Here is a 16362-nt window from a genome sequence, read left to right on the forward strand (position 1 = left end):
TGCCCCTGGGTCTTAAACTTCTGAATAATATGTGCCACTGTCGTCACAGGAACTTCAAGCTGCTTAGAGATGGTTTCATATTCAAGATTCAAGATTCAAGAAGTGTATATTGCCATATTCAGTGAAGTTTCACAGAATTGGAATTTGCTTCGGTGCCAGTGTGCAACATAAAACAAAAGAACTACAGTAAGCAAAAATGTAAAATGACACAATGGTCAGAACAATAAATAAATAGAGTAAGTTGTGCAAAACAGTGCCAAAAACGGTGCAAACTGAGAATGATCAAGGTGCAGGTAGTGGGCTGGTGACTGACTGGACATAGAAGTGAAGTTTAAGGGGGGTAGGAGTTAAAAGGTGTTCATGAGTCTGACTGCAGAGGGAAAGAAACTGTTGTTGTGTCTTGAGGTTCTGGTCCTGATGGACCTTAGCCTCCTGCGTGAAGGGAGTAGTTCCAGTAGATCATGTCCAGGGTGGGAAGGGTCTGCAGCTATCCGCCCTGCACGTCCCCGGGTTCTGGAGACATATAGTTCCTGGGCAGATGGAAGGCTGCAGCCGATCACCTTCTAAGCTGAGCGCATTATATGCTGCAGTCTGTTAATGTCCTTGGTTGTGGCTCCAGCATACCACACTGTGATGGAAGAGGTGAGGATGTACTCAATGATGGCCATGTAGAACTGAATCATCATCTGGGCCGGCAGCTTGGCTCTCTTCAACTGCCGCAGGAAGTACCTCCTCTGCTGGGTCTTTTTGAGCAGGGAGCTGATGGACGGCTCCCACTTGAGGTCCTGCGTGATGGTGGTGCAGAGGAAACGGACGGAGTCCACTATGGTGATGGGAGAGTTGACACTGTCTTCTGGGTGTTCAGCTTGAGGTTGTTGATGCTGCACCACGAAACTATAATATGTCTATAATTTTGTTTCTGATGTCCTGGGACAATTCTCTCCTTCGCTTTCTGTTGTCCATGTTCAGTGTGGTACACACCTTTTCACCAAACAGCAACGTGACTGTTTGTCTCCCTTTAAATAGTCAGACTGACTGATTATGGGTTTGAAAACAGCTGTAATGTCAATTAAAGGACATACCTGAGTTCATCATGACACCCAGGGCAAATATTTCTCAGTCTTTTATGGAAGTACCATCATTTTTGTCCAGCCCTATTTCATTAGGGTTTTTTAGTTTTTTTAAATACTTTTGTTAATCAACAACTCAACAGTAATGGCTGATTTTGATTACTTAATTTTCAAACAATTTTAATTTATTGTTACTTTTGAACGTTTCAAGTCATTTCAGTGAGCGTTGTGGACTTTCTTTCTTTAACTGAGGGGTACCAACAATTTTGTGTCCACCACTGTAATTTTCCACAATTTGCATTTGCTCCGACTTAAGTAATTCACCGTAACAAGATTAAAAATCAGAGACAGGATTAAAACAATGACAATAGTCATTTTAATGAAAAAAATGAATCAGTAATTTACTTTCTTTCTTTCTTTAACTGAGGGGTACCAACAATTTTGTGTCCACCTATGTATGCCAAATACTTCTTTATGGGCATAACTCAATCCTTTACACTTGGGGTATAGCAATTGATTTTAACAACAATTCAATTGATATAATTATTTATGGTTGACAGTGTGATTCATTGTGGATATTGGTTCATGTTGAATAATTTGATCCGATTCATTGACTTCAAATTAATCTGGGACATATTTGGCCAAGACTTCAACCAGTATAACTCAGAATTAAATACATGGGTACTGAACAGTGCAGCTAAAGTTTGTTAACTCACATTTACTCTGAAGTCATGAGAAGAAATTTCCAGTCTGGGCCTCCCTGTGCCGGTCTCCATCCCGGATTAAATACAGGGTTGTATCAGGAAAGGTTACTGGTGTAGAAATCTCTGCCAAACCACGTCTGCAAATCTGTAAAAGCTGATTCACTGTGACGACTTCTGAAGGGATGTGCTGAAAGGTGAACAACTCAATTGCTGCATGAGCAATAATGGTTTACCTAGAAAATAAACCCCTGAAGGCTTTCTTTGACAGTTAACCTTAACTCTTCAATAAGACAAGTAAGACCAGTCTACTCTGCTATTACTATGATACAGTGGTGAAGAGGTGTAACGTATTACAAATGTAACAATCAATCAATCAAGGCTTAATGGTAAATCCCTTAAAACCTGATAAAAAAATTTAAGTGTGATACTGGGATTTGTCATGTCAGAAAAAAAGTCAATGCTGTTGTGATTCCATTGATCATGATGACATTATTTATGAATGTTTCTGCAAGCTTTTTATGCCAGCTGGGATCTGTCACAAACTACTGAAATTCATTAAAGACATTACACCTCTCACTACTTACCATTGAACACTAAGGATCATCAGTGCCCAATCCTAAACATTCACACACATTTATGTGCATGTCTGCTTTTTGTCTGGTACCATAAAATCTTTCATGGTAATGTATGTAATGTCCATTTGAACGCCTCTTCAGCATAATTCAAAACTTTTTCATCCTGATCGCCATAGAAAAATTCAAAGGATCTATGTCCTCCACAATAGGGAAGCTGGCATGTTTATTTAAAAACGCCATTCGTGTCTTATCTTGAGTTTATCTAAACGGCTCAGTCATAGCAGCTAATTCCTCTACAACCAACTCATGGAAATGAATGCGAAAGTCAACAAACAATGCAGCTCTTCTTTTTGTTTACTGTATCTCTTCGAAGTGCTGTTATAGATACTGCAATGCTAGAATGAATGAATAAATGAGTTCATCATTTATTGTTTTACAAAAGTACTCAAAACATTGAGAGGGTAGTTTAATGGCAAATAATTGTGGTGGAGAATTAAAAAAAATGAATGGGTTTACTTTCACAAAATGACCACAACATCAGCAGCAGGACCTTCTAGCCTGTAGTCCACCTGAACACCTCTCTGCTGGCTCACCTGGCTTGCCGTGAAAAGCGTGAGCTCCTGACAATTGTACCGTCTCTTCCCTGCAAACACTGTATGTGCACAGAAACCTCATCCCTGTTTACTGTAAATGGGAGTCTTTGTTGCATTTGTTTGCTCAGGCTTTGGCACTTCGATCCACATGTATGCCAGAAACCCGACGCAAACCCCATGCATTGTTCCCACAAAGCTGTGTCACACACATAGGCACACACAGTCACTGCATCATCAATATGGTATTTTTTAAACAACTGTCAGTCTGCCTTATATTTAATTTTTTTGACTCAAAAGGAGCTCAGCCTAACATTTGTTACCCAATCACAAAATAACACAATTTACAGCACAATTTACAAGACCATAACATTTTTTGAGAGACAGAACGTGAAAGGCGTTTATAGAAAAAACTTTTGTCAGTTTTGAGGATGAAGGTGTGGCTTGTTTTCACCTCTTGCAATCATAAAGGTGTGAAGGTGCAATCATGAAGGTGTGTTTACGAGCTGGGTACCCACAAAAAGCTTACGTGCCTTCACTTTATTACTAATCTGACATAAACTGGACCAACAAGATGCTTCTTTGTTCTTCTTCTAAACAGGTAGCAGGACTGGTTAGAAAAAATTCCTGAACCGTCTAAATCACTCTGATGTGGTAATAAATGTCAGTTGCATCCAACATTTGGAGATGGCATCTTTCTAACTCAGTCAACAAGTATTGAGCTCGCTTTTCTTTGAACTGGAAAACACTAAAAAAGCCTTTTGGTGAAGCTTCAGAAGGTTAAAGCTGAATCACTCAATGATAGTTATGGTCACTGATGGTATTTATTTAATGTTATCAGGAGAAAAAGACATTATTTATTCATCAAATCAGTCAACTTTGGTCAATTAGCAACTTTAAACATTTTGAGAATGCACATCGGACAATGACAACAAAAGACTTGTGATCTGTTCCAAATAAATAGCAACTTTGCTCATTTACAGCTTGGCTGAAAAACAAAACAAAACAAAAAGGAACAAAAAACAACAAAAAAGGTTAATCTTCATATTGGAAATGCATACAGGTGAGCTGTGATACTCATGGATTCACCAACTGCTCAACAAAACAAAACAAAACAAAATGCTCTCCTTTTTAAATAAAGCTTTTCACTTTTTTAATATGTACCTTCAAGAGCCTGTTATAGTTAAATAAATAGAATGCTTTCCATTTTTAACATGCACATCCAATTTGACCGGGGAAAGTATTTACACTTCACTGATCCTATCGCCCACCGACTCGCCCACGTTTTCTGTAATCTTTTAAAAGCAACTCATTCCTGACACAAACTCTCATACATACACAAATGTACAGTCACTCTCGCAGACATGCTGCACCTATTTACTATCAACACGACATCTAAAACCTATGGGAAGTGATCAAAAATCGAACGGTGAACATGACAGGCCGAGTAGTCCGAACAGAGGGAACAGTCCAAACACCAGGTCTTAACTGAAGCTCATAAGGGCTTACAAAAGGTTTACAGTCGATCATGCACTGTATAAACTCACTGTGTTATTTGGTTTGTGTAATCAGTGGTTTCTATATGTTTTCTCTAAGTGAACAACAGAAAAAGTCATATCTCCTGTGAGACATAAGCAAACCTAACAAGTCATCTCTACCAATCCTCCCACTGATTCATCACTTTCCTACAACAAGTGGTTTTACTATTTCTGTATGAGTTTCCCCTCAGAACCAGGAGCTGCTGCAAGGTTCGGTCCGGTCCACAGTGTTGCAGAAACTCTTAGCCATGGCGCTTCAGCTTGAGATGGACAGTTTTTATCATTGTTTTCTGTGCTGATGCCTATCGCTCAGCTCCTTTCATGACGCAAAGTAAGAGTTCTGCATGGAGTAGAGGCGGTCGATGGGGTTTCCCACGCGGGCCTGCATGGAGTTGACTTCTGTGGACATGAAGCAGTCACTGAGGCTGGTTAAAGATGTGTCGCTGTCTATGTCGTGGAACGCAGAATCGTTGCCTATGGAGAGAGGAGGAGAGCTGTTACAATTTGAAGGGAGCAGATCAAAAATGTTTCTCTGACTCAGTCTTGCAATTTTATTCAAGGGCTGGGAAATTATAATTACTAATAGTCACTTTGAGAAATGGCTGTTGTGTGTCATCACAATTGTGAGAACAGTTTTGGTAGATATCATCAAAGCTCACTTTTTGCTGCCCTCTCTGGGACAATTGTGGTCTGCGAGGGAGCATGTAAACAGGGGGCATCCTCCTAAAGGATCTGGTTAATAGCAACTGTTTACGCCTTTCATAAAACCACATCGTGTTATTTCTCTGGGGGGAATAGTTAACTTTATTACACTCTGGATCTTAATGATAGTGTTGCACAAAATGGGGACAGTGTTTTGAGACATATCTTTTAATGTCTTGCCAATATTGCTCTGCTCCCCAAACCAAAGGAGAGTGATGAGACGGGGGATTTTGTTTCTTACTACTGAGAAGAGCTAAATGGAAGCAAATTATAGGGAAGTTATGAACTTCTGGAAATGGTCCCTTTGGGACATGTTAAGGACATTAGTCAGAAACGTGTTCTTTCAGTTACATCCTGTGGACAAACATTTGATTGATTGCCCCCCATCTCCCTTCCTTGCATTTTAATTTCTTCTTGTGTCAGACAGAAATCAAAAGACTTTGTTTTTCTCATTTTGATTCTTTACGAGGCCACATCCCTCAATCCTCACTGTTTATTCTCACCAACCACATGCTCTAACCAAGGTTAGCAAACATCCTCGCCACTCAGGCGTTTCCTAAGCAGTGGAGGAAAGGATTTGAAACCATATTACGCAGATTTGGAAACACACTTCAAAACCCCAGAGCCCACAAGAACACTTGTGTTATCTGGTGTGGGAGGGGCAGCTGCTCGTTCCCCCCTGGCAGCAGCTTAGATCAGGCAGCTGCGGCCCTTGCACGTGTCCCACACCAAGGAGCTACGATCAAGGGGTAGGCATGTGAATGTGTTTGTGGAGGTGGGACAGAATAGGTGGTGGGTGCTCACCATATGGGTTCATATGGTCCCCTGGCATCTGTGGCGGAGTGAGTCCCTGTTGGAACGGGTCTGTGCTGTAGCCGTTCTGATCCATGGTGACCAGCTGCTGCTGGGGCGGGGCCAGCGGCGTAAAAGAGTTCATCATTCCCTCCATTCGGTTAGACATCACCTCTGCAAGGCAGAGGGATGAAAAAAGCTCTTATTATAAAAGAAAAACATCACTTTTTGTACTTTCTACAACTGAAATCTGAAAAATATAACTGTTCTTCAAAGACAATTGTGGAATAATCACACAACTACTTTTGGAATAGAGTGTTCAGAATGTGACAGAAGCAAATTTCTAACGAACTACTGTTGCCCTGCAGAATTTAATTCCTATAGAAAACCATACAGGTTTTTTTTATTTTGCCTAAAACAGCATAATTATAATAATAAAAAACTGTGAACACTTTAAAAATAGATAAAAAGATGATCGAAGAGGGACTATAACTTCCAAATGAAATTCTCAGTCTTCCTTAAATACTATATCGCTTGCCAACTTCAAATGGTAGAAGTTTGCTACTCAGAATAGTGTGTGTATTCAAGATATGCTATTGGTCATCACCGCTGGGAGTCAAGATATCATCTGACTTACAAACAGAACGAAAAGTACTGTGTCGTACCTTGGCCAAGCCTTTGAGAGTTCTGTTGTTCCTGCTGTTGTTGCTGTCTTCTCGCCAGCTTCTTCATCTGAAACCAAAGAGTCAAAGTCATGAGCAACTCCCAAAGCTAACATGCTGCCTTTAATTTAAAAAGGATGGCCCTCGCCATTCACCCTTGAGTGAACCGCAGGAAATCTGTATTGGAGAGCACTTCGTTGTCAAGTATCAAAGGTTTTTGCAAGATAATCATCAGAGGAGAGGAGGGTGAGACATTTAATGTGAGAGCGAGCTCGTTCTGCAACTCCTTGCTTTGCTCTTTGCATTTGTGAAAGGAATGCAGTGATAAGTTTAACACACAGAGTGGTGCTGATTTATTGACTGAACTTTTGAACAATCTAGATATTTTTTTTAAAACCAAAAAAAATAATCTTTTTCTGTGTTGGTAGCTTTTACCTTAGCTCTCTGGTTCTGAAACCACACCTGGACCACTCGAACACTCAGTCCTGTCTCAGCAGCCAGAGTCTCTCTCACCTGCAAACATCCAGGAAAATAAAGCTTCATCATCCCAAACAAAAACCTGGACAGCCTGATACACCCTGGACCATTTTGCCTTCTTAAAATCCTTGCCAGACTTTTTTTTAAGACATGCTTGGATTTGCTTTGAATTCGGTGTATGCTGAGTCAGTGCAGGACCTCTTAGTTATTGACTCTTCAAAGCCTTGGACTGAGTGCAGTTCATGTCTCAAAGGCCCTGGCTTTGGAGGTAGTTCTTCTATCTCACAGTGACATTTGGTTCAGACTATGTTATAGCAGCCTGCGCCGCTTAACACAAAACAGAGTGAAGCTCAACACTTCAAAGCCCTGCTTAGAAATTAGTGGAGACTTTGCCATTCTGACGATTTGATGTGTAACTACTGTAACGCTGGTCTGTACCAAAACCTTTGCATCATAAATTATTTAATACAAAACAAAAAAGTAGAGTTCTCCTTGTTTCCTCACCTTTCTGCAGGGTTTCGAAGACACTTCAAAGGAAGCTTTGAAGGCCCGTCTCTGTTGAGTGGTGAGAATAGTCCGTGGTCTTTTGGGCCGCCTTGGATCCTTTCCATCATCCCCCTTCCCCTGGCTTCCAATGCCTTTCTCTGGCTTGATGTCCAACTCCTCATCATCACTTTTCTCTGCAGAAAGAGTCATTTTTTTATTTGTTTTCTTTCTTGTGGTGTCACCAGAGCAACACTGAATTGACAACATCCTTTTAGGAAGTGACAGTCAGCTGATGAATACATTTTTATGCTTCCCTGTTTTGGGCGCTTCATGCCGCACACATGCCCTAATCAAAGAAGACACATGTGTTTCTGATACTCTCTTATCAATTTATTACAAAAGGAAAAGGCCACATGTACGACTAGGCTTGCAAAAGTCTGTGGAGAGCACTGTGAAATATGTCCATTTGTCACTGAACTGGACAGTGTGCCATGAGTTATTTATCGCCCTCAGCTTTGTTTGATTTTCACAAAATCAATCTTTTATAAGAATACCATTTCGAGTGCAAGATGAAAAAAGCAATATAGACTCACGAGGCAAAAGTTTCCCCATGGAACAAAAGAAAGTAAAGAGAAGTTTTGCTCTGATTTTTACCTTGGATATATAGACAGATTGTGTCTGAGTCTGGATTGTTGCCGTTTGGGTCGGTGTCACATTTGTGCTTTTATCTTCCAACAAGCCGTCAAAAAAAAACCAAAAAACTTTGAAATATATTCATAAATTTGTCTTAAAGACATTTGCAAGAAATAACCAGAGGTGTAGAAGGTTACTGTATTTTCCTACAAGGCACATCTAAGGGCCTTATTTTTTTTCCCATAAACAACATTGCGCCTTATTATCTGGAGCAACTTATATATAGATCAAATCTGGAGGCGCTTACTGATGTGGAAATTATTGTGAGAGGTACACAGCGCTCTGCCAAAATGTTTGGTTGGGTGCTTATTGTGAATACGCTAAAGCATCGAATGTGCAGCTGTGCTGGACTGTGTGTTTTCTACGTGATATCAACAAGGTTGGGAGTTAGCATAGTCACAGTGACATTTCTTTTAGTGGTACAAGTCTGTTTTGGTCGTGTTGCAAACAAGGTTGGGAGTTACAGTGGAGTGTTGTGAATACACTAACGCTTAACATGGCTAACATGTAGCAGTGTTGGACTGTGTTTTCATGCGTGTTACTAGCAAGGTTTGGTTAGTGACAGTAACGTTTGCTTTTGCGGTTATAGTTTGTTTCTTGTATGTGTAGCAAACAAGGTGCAGGTATTGTGAACACGGTAATGTTTCTGATGCCTCTCTTACTATTTTGTCTCACTTAAGACTCCTTAGTTTGGTGCATATATAAAATATCATATACTTTCAAAAATAGACCGTTCATTGACAATGCGCTTTATAATCTGATTCACCCTATAGTTCAGAAATTACGGTATTTAAGTGTTTAGTATGGTTACAGAATATGGATTTTGGACAATGCTATAAAATAGACCCCATCAGACAGAAAAGCTTTTTAAGTTCCACCATTATTAGTACAAAAGCAATACTCTGTAGTACTTTAACTCATTTTTATTTATTTATAGAGGAGCCATGATTGGAATTTGAAGGAATTGTAATCCTCTGCTGAAATCACCAGCCAAGTAAAACCATGTCAACACATAAAGTATTTTCCACGATGAGTTTAAACGCAAACAAGTACAAATGTTGAACAGCAATGCTAATGATGTGGGGGTGTAGTGGTTGGAAGCAGAGGTTCACACATGGTGGCTCCCTGTCTGCTGTCATCTGGTTCTGATATGCACCTACATTTCTTCAGCACAAACCCACGTTTCGTCTTCCTCTGGCCGAGGTTAACCTCAGCTCACACCGACATTCCCCCCTCGTCAAAGAGTGGACGGCTGAGAGAAGGGTTGCACTGGGACACAAGCAAACAAAGGGGACGTGGAGCCAATATTCCCACAAGTTGACGATAGTTGACACAGGCACAGATGTATTTGACAAATTCCCTGCTTTTGTGCATGTTAAAATGTGAGCCAGATGGTGGTGAACAGTGGGGCTTGGCGACCTGCCTCGGTGTGTGCAGGCTTCAGACGGGGAACGCTGGAGCTGATAAGAGTGGAGGAGCGTGCTCTCCGCAGAAAGGCCCCAAATCCCCCTGTCACTCATTGAGATACAGTGATTTAATTCTTTCCAGCTCTGTATCCTGCCCACGCATAGAGGACCATTAATAAGAGGTGGCTTGGCTTCATCCTGTTTTCACTTCCTACTGTACTATAATGCTCCTGCCTTTACCAGAATCACCACAAAAAAGCTATGAACAGCCATGTCAGAGACTTTACTGCTTAAATAAAAAAACTCAAGTTTTTCTTCCTTTTATTTTAGGAATATTATCTTTCTGTAGGTAAGACGGAGATCTGAGTTGGCGAACACTGCCATGGAACAGAGCTGACAAAATACAACACCTCGGTGTCATGTGATGATGGCACCTCTGTGCTGTTCTCAGTCCTGTGTGAGCCGGCTCACCTGAGTCTGAGTCATCAGGGCTGACCGAGCTGAGTAAGTCCTTCTCCCTCTCGTAGTCCACCTTGCAGAGAAGCTGACCCTCCTTCAGGACAAACTCGTCGCCCTTGCGCAGCTGACGGTCACACACGCAGCAGCAGAAGCAGTTAAGGTGGTAGACGCACTCAAGAGCGCGCATCACAAACTCTGTGGGGGCGATCTTCTCCATGCAGCCGCTGCACTTGGTCGCAAACAGCCTAAAGAGGGAACAAGAAGAAGCTGGTTGTAAGCAACACAATGTGACTGTCACAAAGGAGCTTTGTCATTTATTTATTTTGATCCTCACTGGACACAGTTCAGTAAAGCCTTAGCTGGCCATCAAGGGGGGTTTTGAAGTTGGTTGGTTGACCCTGCAGGCAGACAAAGACTCCGCTCCTTTGGCAACAACTCATCTGTTAAAATTTCGGGGACTGGCCCAGCCCTGCATCACTCCAAAGGGAGCCCAGTCAGGGCCAATCGGCAGACTTGGTGATCCCCATCAAACCTGTGCTGAGAATTTCCACATTTCTTTCATATCCTCAGTACTCTGTATGCATCAGATATCATATCGGAGGCCATGATTCATTGCTGGCCACTGTTCATATCTCATCTTAGTGTCTAATATCATGCCTCTATGGTGCAGCATTGCCTCTATCACCATTTCCTTGACAACACCTCCATCTTCTTTTATATGCTTTCAGGGAAGATGTTTGCATTGTTTTATTGGTGACCAAGAAGCATTTAATTCATCCTCTGTTGTTCAGAAGAAGCCACATTAAATGGAGCAAGAAGGCAGGGAGTGTGGTTGATCTTGTCCAGCCGTAAAGCTGGATTTATTAGTGGCCTCTTTGTTTGCCCTGGTCTGGAAGACAGCTGGCAACCGCCTATCTATTTGTGGTGAACATCTATTTCATTGTGCGAGGCAGGGAGGCAGCGAGAGGAGCAGTTGACATCATCTGCTGGTTTGGGACAGGGATGAACGATAGCGATGAATATAATGTGTAAATATGAAAGGAGGGACACCAAAGGATGGGTTTTTGTTATGTTAATGATGTTATAGGTACTGATTGAGTACTGATGTGTGTGTTCACGTGTGTGAGCAGCTGCGCGCGTGCTGAAAACAAGTGTGCTTTTCACTGTTGTCTCTGAAGCCTCCAAAAATAATAGCTCGTCAGATTGGAATCAGGAGAGCTACAGTTTATTCTGTCTTAATTACATCTGAGCAATTAATAGCCTTAATTATTATAATTATTAGTTTCTCCATTCAGTATAATGAAAATCAGAAGTTGCGTTGGTCAACAGAAGTCACTTCTAGCATTAAATTTTCATTGTTTTTCAATTATGAAACTTGAAAAAAGCAGAGATGTTAAGATTGGCACTTCGAGGGTTCATAAGATCTTTTAATTTCTCGTTTATTTCTGTGAGTTAAGTGAACTATGGAAAAGCACAAATGATAATCCACTAAAAAAGATGTTTCACAAATGTATCTTAAAGCAAAAAGTAAAGACAGAGGTGGTTCATTTCTGTAGATCTTAAATATTGAGGACGTTTTCAGTTTGAGTTTTTAGAAGGATTTGAGTTACGTGTGCTGATCAGGAAGAAGAGGTGATGAATCTGTCAAGACAAGTTCCCAGCTCTGCTTCTAATGTTCAGCAAATGGTAGGAGGCTTAGAAGGAGAACAAAAAGAAGATGAGGAAATGACTTGTTAGCGCGATTTTGATACGTCCGAGCCTCTGCATTCACCTACAACTGCCCTTTCAAATCTTCTCATCTAGATGAAAACATTCTCATTCAACCCCCTTTCCTTTCTTCTTTTTCTCTTGTTGGGTTTAATCTTGTAAGCCATTATTTTTCTATTTCCTCTTTCTGTCACTTTGCATTATTTTTGCTGCTGTAATTCCCATTCGTCGCTTCTGGAATCTTCCTGTCTTGCTTTGTCCTCCGATCTAATCCGGACTTTCTGCCTGTTTTCAGTCCCCAGTCCCCATTCTCAGTGGGGTTCAGATGGAATAACCATGCATGACGCCCCTTCTATGGCAACCACACCTCCACAGGAAGGCAATGCCGACTTTTCGGATGGGCAGAGAAGGCCTTTGAGAGGCTGGCAGCAGAAGTAAATCCTTCTCTAAGGAACAAGGAGAATTAGCAGGGAGCAGTGGACTAGGGATTTAACCCTACCCCTCTCCTTTGAAAGGCACAGTCAGTCCCACTCCTGCGGCTAGCCACAATCAAACAGAGGAGGAGTGGGGAGGTGGCGGCAGGGACAAGGGAGCACAAACTCCCTGAATGACACAAGCAGTGGATTGTGGAGGAGCCTAATCCCACTTTAATACCTTTCCAAGTTCAGCTGCTAAAGAATGCTCTTTAAAACAACACCACTGTGTGAGCAGTGGAGGTTGACCAGGGGGAGGCACGCCATTCAACCTCTCCTACATTACCTGATTAGTGCTTTGAGGAGCAGGCTGCCGGGGTCAACATAACAACAGGAGATGGACGATGATGTAAATGATGATTTCATAAAGATCCACCAAAAAGGAGAAACGATCACAATTCATCAAATCTGCTGATACACAGGAGATGCTGTAAGCGTGTGAGGGGGGGTTTGCCTGTTTACCCCATCCGCTTGATCCCAGCGGACGCGAAGGTCTACAGTAAATCCACTTTCTGGACACTGAGCTGCTTCGGTAACATGACACCCAGTGTTGAACACAAAAGGGACCACCAGCGTGACAAGCTACATCCCAGCTTTTGCTTTTCCTCCTCCCACACCTGAGCGCGCAGATCAAGTGATGAGACCCTCCTGTGTGGATCAATGGCTGCATCTCAAGCAGAGAAGCCAGTCAATATTTACCCAGGCCTCCCAGAACGGGACTCATAAATGAAGAAAAAAAAAAGCCAATCTCAGCACATACCTCTGTCCCAGAGGAATCGTTACATCTCCCCGTTTTAATCCTGTGTCCACACCTGTAATCCCTTGTCTGCTCTTTCTTACATCATCTCAGCTCATCTCTCCCTCTCTGTGACAGATTATCACACTGTTGAGGCTTGTAATGCTTTGGCAAATGCAAAAAATAACAGACGGGGATTGAAAAAAAAAGCACAACAAAGAAAGCAAATGCCAACAGAGAGTTGTTGTGTCTGATAAACACTCAGCTCTTCTCCTGCCTTGATTTACCAGGCACTCTGCAGACCTATGTGCTTTCCTTTTAACAGATTAGAAGCAATTTAAAGTGTGACAGCATTTTAAGCTCTGACCACATGTTGCCAGTGATTTCTCCTGTGCAGACTTTACGTTCACTGCTCCTTCCACAGAGATAAGCATTAGACCTGAAAGAAGCCCCAAGAAAAGAGAGCGAATGGAAAGGTGGGGGTTACAGCACTTTATAATCGCGCTACATTCAGCTACACGTGCAAGTGCCTCACCTACTCCCCTTTTGCTTTTGAACAACACTTTGAGAAACGCCACAACAATTTCAGGGAAGAAAAGCAGGGGCTATTAAGTCACCGCATCCCTTCAAAGACAGAAAGGATGAGGATTACCCAGGCAGCAGCTGTAAGCTATTACTGCAAAGACTGGAACCTGTGGCCATGTCAATCATGCCGAGGTGAGAGATGAGGCCTGTGAGGCATCTCGTGGAAGGGTACAAATTGGTCTTTTTTATAATGGTTAAGGGTAGCTGTCCTGCATCTTTTATCTTACCCAACAGTTGATTTTAAAATAACACAAATTTCATGACATTTTTTGAGGTAAGACTAAAAACAAGATCCAAGTGATAGAAGTTCACTTTAAAAAGTATTGTTTATAGGAAAGTTTTATGTACTTTTGGCTTTAGTTTCCTTCTTCTTTGCTCACATTTAAAATCTTAATGTGTGTAAACTCTATGAAATTATTTATTTTGCCTGTTAAAATGTGTTTAAGAAGAAAAACAAAACATTTTAGAAAAGAAGTTTTGCCAGGATTTTTTTATCAACAGAATTATTATTATTGTGACTATTATTATTATTATTATTGTTATCATTTAGCTTTTAGTAGAAAATTGTTTTTGTAAATCCTTTAACCCTTGTGCTTTCTTAGATGACCCCACCCTTCCATTGACGTGTTCTCCCTACCATGACAAAGGTGGATAAAGGTGGAAAGATTTCATGTAATCCATGGACACCAGTGAAGATCACAAATCATAAAAGAAAAAAGGTTCAGCGCACTGTCTAGTGGGTCTAGATGACCCAACTCCCACTGTTAAAGTGCCTAGGATTAAGCAATCTGATAGAATGTCAGGAGAAATAAAGAATTTTCTAACAGTAAAATAATTCCCGCCAGATGTTAACCAGCACAAAGAAACCTAAAAATCTGTAAAACTCAAATTTTAATGAAGTAAAGATGCATCTTAAAATACTTAATTATTTTATTTTCTAAATATAAATTTCTATTTAAAAAAATGTTCTTAAGGTATTTTTGGTAATTCAGCTTTGGTAACAAAGACATTGAAGCTTCTGCATAAGATTAGTAGTTTGAAACCTCAGTAAATAAAGAGTGTTTGACTTTTTTTGATGCAAAGCTAATTCCAAATTGCTCCATTTGATGTCTGGAGTAGTAATCATTATTTTCTCTGTCCGTTTTCAGCTCCTCATATGACACACCTGGCTGTATTCAAATCACGTCTTAGCAACAGTATCAAAAGCTTCAGCCTTATAAAAAAAAAAGAAGCATTTGATCCCCAGATGTTTCTCCTCACAAAGATGAACGAACCTTTTCAACGTCTCAACATCGGGAAAATTGCTTTGTTATGTACGGCACTGTTGTCCTCATCAGGCAGCAGGCGCTGGATGTTGACCACACTACCCTGGAAGTGGCAACCTGAATTCTGCCTGTACAAGTGTGTGATTGCTTGCAGAGGCTCTGGTAATAAAAGCACATTCCGAAGGTAACCTGTGCTTAAAACTCCTGTGAACATAACTTAAAAAAAAAATCTGTAAGCGATATTCATTCTGCTCCTATAAAAGCCCCTACCAAGACTATAAAAAAGAAAATGGTAGCGATGATGCCGTGCATATGAACAATCTCATAGGTCGTCCTTGTTTCATTGTATCAGCAGTTCTCTCTTGAACATAGGATGATGGAGAGTAATGAAGCAAAATAAAAAGTGCCATCCTTCTGCTCCCGAGGGCCAGCTCCAGTCAGCTCTAAAAGCTGCTTAATCACCATCCCTTGCTTACCACATTAGCATAATAATGGCCTTTAAATTGAGGCTCTTTGTTTTTTAATTAAACTCCCAGCAGGTAAAAGTAAAACACATTAAAGGGAGAAGTGTACACCACTAATGGCCCAAAGGTGCCTTCTTCATCACACAGCTCTGGCCACAGGCTTCTGCCTATTCCCCGGGCTGACGTGTTGCCCCTACTGGCTGCGAGCTCACATGGGAAGAATGAAGAAAGCTGATTGCACTTGGCATGAAAAGATAATAGCAGAGATGAGTTTGATGCGTCAGAGTGTGCGAATGCACCTGCCCGGCCCCCACAGAGGGAGCACGCTTCGTTATAGCTGCTGCACAAAACCATCACAGATTTGAAAGAGGACGCTGATGTGGTGCAAAGTGCTTCCTGGATCATTTTTTGGAAAAAAAAAAAAAAAGATTTATTTCTATGGCACCAAAAGCTCCTGTGTGCAGGAATGTGAATGACTCCCTAGTCAGAGAGACAGCCCACGCAGACCTGCACATGCGTCTACACTGCACAGCTGCAAAAAGAAATCCTAAACCTGGAGTGGTTATTCAAATCATCTCATTTTGGTTCACATATAACTCAACACCTGAATCTCAGCTCAAGAAAACGTTTGATCATGTGCTCCAATGGACTTAAGAGGTAGAAAAAACAGAAAATTGCATATTTTGCATACTTGGATTATTTTGTGTCAAAGCTTTGAATGAACATAAAACTTGTGTTGGAGATACATTTTTTGCAGCAACTAGCATCCCGCTGCTCCTCCTCCATGTGTGTCGTAATTACCCGCTACAGGAAAACAGCATGGAAATAATCCTACCAGCCACACAGGTAGAACAAAGCTCACGGAGTGAAAAGGACAGTGTACTGGGCAACGGAGGAGGCTAAGTACACATCTAAATACAAGAGTAAGCAGGCGAGCACACATGATGCTGTTTGGACAGCTGCTGTTCCTAAGTATGT

At 41.3% G+C, this 16362-nt stretch overlaps 1 protein-coding gene across 1 annotated transcript in view; it reads right to left on the bottom strand.

Moving 5' to 3' along the window:
• Window positions 1-3744: 3744 nt before the first annotated feature.
• Window positions 3745-16362, bottom strand: part of lmx1bb (LIM homeobox transcription factor 1, beta b) — a 41524-nt gene continuing 28906 nt past the window's right edge. The window contains exons 4-9 of the mRNA XM_023958625.2: window positions 10167-10399; window positions 7615-7790; window positions 7069-7146; window positions 6637-6703; window positions 5984-6145; window positions 3745-4951 (exon numbers count right to left, since the gene is read on the bottom strand). Of these exons, the coding sequence (XP_023814393.1) occupies window positions 4797-4951; window positions 5984-6145; window positions 6637-6703; window positions 7069-7146; window positions 7615-7790; window positions 10167-10399 (871 nt within the window). The 3' untranslated portion in view covers window positions 3745-4796. The remainder of the gene's footprint in view (window positions 4952-5983; window positions 6146-6636; window positions 6704-7068; window positions 7147-7614; window positions 7791-10166; window positions 10400-16362) is intronic.

This window comes from Oryzias latipes, chromosome 9 (assembly GCF_053564925.1).
Source record: "Oryzias latipes strain Hd-rR chromosome 9, Olatipes_Hd-rR_3.1".
In the NCBI taxonomy this organism is placed as follows: domain Eukaryota; kingdom Metazoa; phylum Chordata; class Actinopteri; order Beloniformes; family Adrianichthyidae; genus Oryzias; species Oryzias latipes.